Here is a 5,021-nt window from a genome sequence, read left to right on the forward strand (position 1 = left end):
GCTGGGTGAGTGAAAGCAGAGGCCTGCAAGGCAAAGCAATTGCCTGCTGTAAGAAATTGCTCTGTTTTCTAATATGCATTAGGTCAGGCTCCCATTTCCCCCACCTTTTCATCAGTTCTCCTCAGCTCTCTCCCATCCCCACCACTTCTGGTAGTCTGCTCCCCTCAGGTGATTCCTCTTGGGGGTGATCCATATCATTATTATCTCTCTTTTCTATTACTGATCTGTTACTATATTAACACATTTGGAGATACAATGTGTATGAAAGACTGTGCAAATTAGTGTGGCGTAGTGCTGGTTCATCCAGCCCTCCACTTAGAGAGACAATCCTATAGAATTCCTAATTTCCCAGACTGGTCTTTCACTATCTGTCTGTTTTCCCCTTTTTGCCCCATGACTTAGTACCCAAGAGGGATGGAATCTCTGAAGGAAAATAACTCATTGCTCACAGGTTATTTGCAAAACATAGACGATTTATTAATCTCCAAACAGCATGGAATGTAGAGTTAAGAGTCAGCTTCACATTTCTTTATTCTCCTCATGTTAAAACAAGCAAATCTATGTACATGTTTCAAGGACAGTTATTAACATCTTTATAAATTAAGCAGCTAGGCTCAGGAAAGAGTTTGTCCTCCCACCCCCACCACCCCAGGTTACACACAGTATTTCCAGAAGCACTCAGAGAGGTTCCCACGTTTTTTATTCTGTTTCCTGTCCTTGGCCAGCAGGCGGCTCAGCAAAGCAATTTGAGGGTGACTTCCATAGAAAGCCTAAAATCAAGCAACGTTATGCAGGTTAGTGAGGGGGAAATCGGATTAATTCTCTGAAAAATGCTTACAATGAGATGCAGTCCCTCTGCGATCTCTGACCGGGCCCTGTGGCCCCATATTCTGACTACCTCAGAGAGACAGCCAGCCCAATATGCATCTGTGATCCAAAATGCTAATCAAATTCTCTGCCTTAATCTTTAAAGGATCAATATATGGTATATATTAATGATTTTGTATTATCAATTAGCCCATTATCATTGTGCTAATGTTGTACACATTGCCGTGGGAAAAGTGACATACCTGGAATCCTTATTGAATCTCACCGATATCCATATACACTCTTTAGCCAGGCCTGTGGAGGCTGGAACTAACCTTTTATTTAGAAGGCAGTTTTTCAGAAGAGGGCTGGAATTTTAAAATTATGCTGAAATGCTCTCAATTTCTGCCAAATCTGTGTTACTACAGCCTTGAAAATATTTTTAAAATTATGCAAATTAGCAGATTTCTGTCATCTTCCAACATCCTTTTTCTGCTCCAGAAAGATGGGTCATACTTTGATCTAAACTATTTTTAAGTTAAATGGATCTTTAAAGGGTCTTTTATTAGCCACTTCTCCTTAATCTAAAATGTGGGTGTCCAGTTTCTTATTTTGACAATAGCTAGTCATTCACTTACCTCTTTCACATTTTCCCTTGGATTGTAGCTGCTGGGGCTGAGACCTGGAAAAACAAGTGTGAAATGCTTCTTAATTTAGAAATGGAGACACTACCCATGTCACTTCTGATTGCCAAAATATAACCCACAGAGGTAAAACGGAAGTTAGGAATCAAATACCAACTGTCCCTTCTGATGTAGGGTCAGTCCTTGTCATAGCACATTATTCCTGAGGGGTCTATGGTAGTGGGGCTGCAGCCCTTTACTTAATCTTACTTCTAAGGACCCTCTCTCCCGCATAAGTCATTGTATCATGCATTTATGGCTGTGGATTCTGCATTTTCTGAAAATGCTGGTGCAGTTCAACAAATTGACATTTGCAAGGCCCAGTTAACCACTCCCAGACCAAGTTCCTGTCTTGCCTAGAGGAGTTCCTTGCCCCCTAGTCATCATCAGCTACTCAACAGCAGTATGAAGTTCAACAGATTTTTTTTCAGACTCTCACTAACTTAGAGGGCTGCAACTTCCTTTCACTGTTAATGAGTTCTTAATGGGATTGTACCTGATGGTTCTTTGATTCTTCCATCCCCTCCCCCGACTTAACATGTTCCTGCTGGTGGAGTTTGGGTTCTCTGCAGACAGTGACCTTCAGCTGCTTTGACAATGTGCACTCTTGAGGCAGATTCATATTGCAAGATGTTTCTTATTTTTTGCTGCTCAAAGCAGCTGAATTTTCAGAAGGGACCCTTGGCATTTTGTACCTTGGAACATCTCTATGTGTAAACTGCGTGGGAGAGCTTTACCTGCTTTGCTGGGACTGTCCTCAGTTTGTGCCCCCAGGAGCCTTGGCAGAGTCTGAAGCAGAGAAGCTCTCCCCAAGCTGTCCAATCGCTCCACATTTAATCTTGTATTTTCATCTGCTGTTGGTAGAAGAAGACATTTAAAGAAGACATCAGAGTCTGTATGGGATGACACCTGCCTCAGGACCCTGTTTCCTTTTGGGTAACATCCATTTAGTCAGATGGCTCCTGAACAGGCCTCTGGGCCCCATGCTCTGAAGACGTCAGAAGGCACCAATAGTTAATCACTGACCTTTGTTTAATAAATGTGAAAGAGGTGGTGATTGCCTCTTTGGGTACCTGAGTCACCTTCCTGATGTTACATCTATACAGTCACTCTGTTCTCACTGCTCTAACCGATCCACCCAATTTGGCACAGTAGGCCACCCATTGGTTTGGGGCCCTGGGTACCTATAGCCCCAAGGACAGAAACTACTGCTGTTCAGAGTGTCTGCAATGCTAAAAGAAACACAATGTGAAAGTGGCAGCCTTCCAAATGATTAAATGGAGCAGCATGTGGCTCACTGCTCAGATGAACTGGACAGGCTACCAGAACAAGATCCGACTGTCTGAAAGGAAAGAAAGGTGGGATTTCTAGAACTTTGTGATATAATTTCAGGAGAACCTACATGAATACAGGGTCTTTTAGCACCCTGAAATAGCTGGCTGATTTAGAGACAATATAATGGATCATAGGTATCACTTACCTGCTTTTGATTTCCCCACAAACCCCTCATTTTAATTAAATGAAATTTAAAACATTTTAATCAAAACAACATATCCGGGGGGAAGATTTTTAAAAAATCCTTGGCCATAAGTGAATACTGTAGTTTGCCTAGTAACTGTGCAGAGGGACAGTTGCAGAGGACACTGGGAAGTTTCAGAAAAGAGTCTTTGCATAAGACAAGCTGCTACCTCCATGTGCAATATGCTGAGACATACTTTGCCTCTCCCTAGCAATGCTGACATACACCTTTGGTTTGAGATAAAAATATATAATTGAATATAGACTCCTGATTTTGTTTTTTGTTCTCTAGAGGGCGCCTTTTTATTAGTAGAGAAGATTTAATAAGCTTAATGCATGCCTCCAAACAAATGCAGTTGATATTAATGGTTACTGCCAGCTCATCCATCTCATCATACGGTGAATGATGTCTGGATTGAATGACAGCTGGCTGTAAAGTGTGTGCAATTATACAGTAGAAGGTTTGGAAAGACACTTGTTTAAATTTTGGACTTACTAATATTTAGAAAAACACTTTGGTGTCTATCAGACTTTGTAAACGAATATAGCAGCAGTGTCTCCAAAAAAGAACATGAATTACTTAAGTAGAGGGCAGGTAGGCACGGTACCTTCTTCGTGCACAGCTTTCTGACCTGCAGCACTCCCTGATCTTCCAGTCCTGAGTCCTGGTTCAGAGTTCTGCTCATTCACTTCAATCCTGACTATATGATATCCTCTGTATTCCACTTTTGGACCCCTATATCGTTTTTCCTCAGTCCTGACCTACTGTACCTCTACTTTTCTAAACCTTGGATTTCGCAAGCGGAAACTTCTTCTCTTTGTAAACTGAATGAAGTCTCCTTAACGTGAGCAAATATTTACCAGGATACTGAATGTGAAACTGCTAAACTCATTTTCACTGCTGACTTAAGCCAAAATTGGACTGTCCTCGACTCCAAGGTGGGAGTGGTTACTGCATTAATTTCTGCAGTACCTCTCCCACTTCTTCTAGATATTTTTTAATTTTAAAAATAATGAATAAGAAGTATTAAAGTACAGCCAGAAGAACTGGCCATGCAGCCAGGCCACTCTAAATAGAGAATCAAATGTCAGCTAGCTCACGTTTCATGTTGCAGGGTTCAGAGAGCTTGCACTCAGGATCTGAAGGCAATAGCAAGGGATATTTAGGGCACCCAACCTCTTCATTTTATGAGGACTTACACTGAACCACTGATTCCATTTGCGCCTCTAGCATCATGAAGAAACATCTGCTTTTTGCCACAGCTGAAGAGCACAGATGAGAAAAGGTCCTTTCTGAAATAATTTCTCGGTTACTCATCCGGCCTTACTGCCCAGTGCCCTACTAAGCTCCTGACCAGTAAAAGCAAAAAAGTCTTACCTGAGAGCTGATAGGACACCTCACTGGAGTCGATAATAGGGAGAGACAAGAGAGGACATGAGAGGCTGATAATAAAGAGACAGCAGAATACCAGCGTATGCATTGTTGCTGCGTGAATATAATTCGTCTTTGTTGACCCCGTCGCACAGAACCGCTATCTGACTGGTGCTTCTCCTCCCAATTTCACCTATTATATAGCCACTCATGACCTCATAAATAGCATCATCCACAAAAAAAAAATGCAATGAATTTATTGCCCATTGATTCTAAATGGAAACCACTTTGCATTGATGTCATTTTTCAAGGTAACAGTTTATAGCCAATAAATTTACTGTCTCATTGCGTGGTGTACAAAGTGGATATTATATCAAACCAGGCACAGTAAAGTTTATAAATCTGGCATAAAAAATAACTTCCAGTTATAAATCATGAGTTAACGAAAGGGTCAGACGTTGGTTGAAATGACCAGGGCAGTGAGATGGCTGATTTATGAGCCTTAGCAAGCTTGACGCAGAGCATCTGATATGTTTTTTTTTTCCTTTTGTGAGTTGGATGGATGAGTTGTCATGTTGTGTTGGGGGTTCTCGTGCCAGAAGAGTGAGACGAGAGGAGATTAAAACTTCCATCCAGTTTTT

The 5,021-nt window shown here is 41.5% G+C and overlaps 1 protein-coding gene across 1 annotated transcript; it reads right to left on the reverse strand.

Annotated features, from left to right (window-relative positions):
* Positions 1–653: 653 nt before the first annotated feature.
* Positions 654–4,592, reverse strand: UTS2 (urotensin 2). The gene is given in 5 exon segments (XM_074934038.1): positions 654–770; positions 1,446–1,489; positions 2,228–2,344; positions 4,387–4,498; positions 4,500–4,592. Coding segments are annotated over 5 exon segments (483 nt in total).
* Between the last annotated feature and the right edge of the window lie 429 nt (positions 4,593–5,021).

The sequence above is a fragment of the Natator depressus genome, chromosome 18, assembly GCF_965152275.1.
Source record: "Natator depressus isolate rNatDep1 chromosome 18, rNatDep2.hap1, whole genome shotgun sequence".
In the NCBI taxonomy this organism is placed as follows: domain Eukaryota; kingdom Metazoa; phylum Chordata; order Testudines; family Cheloniidae; genus Natator; species Natator depressus.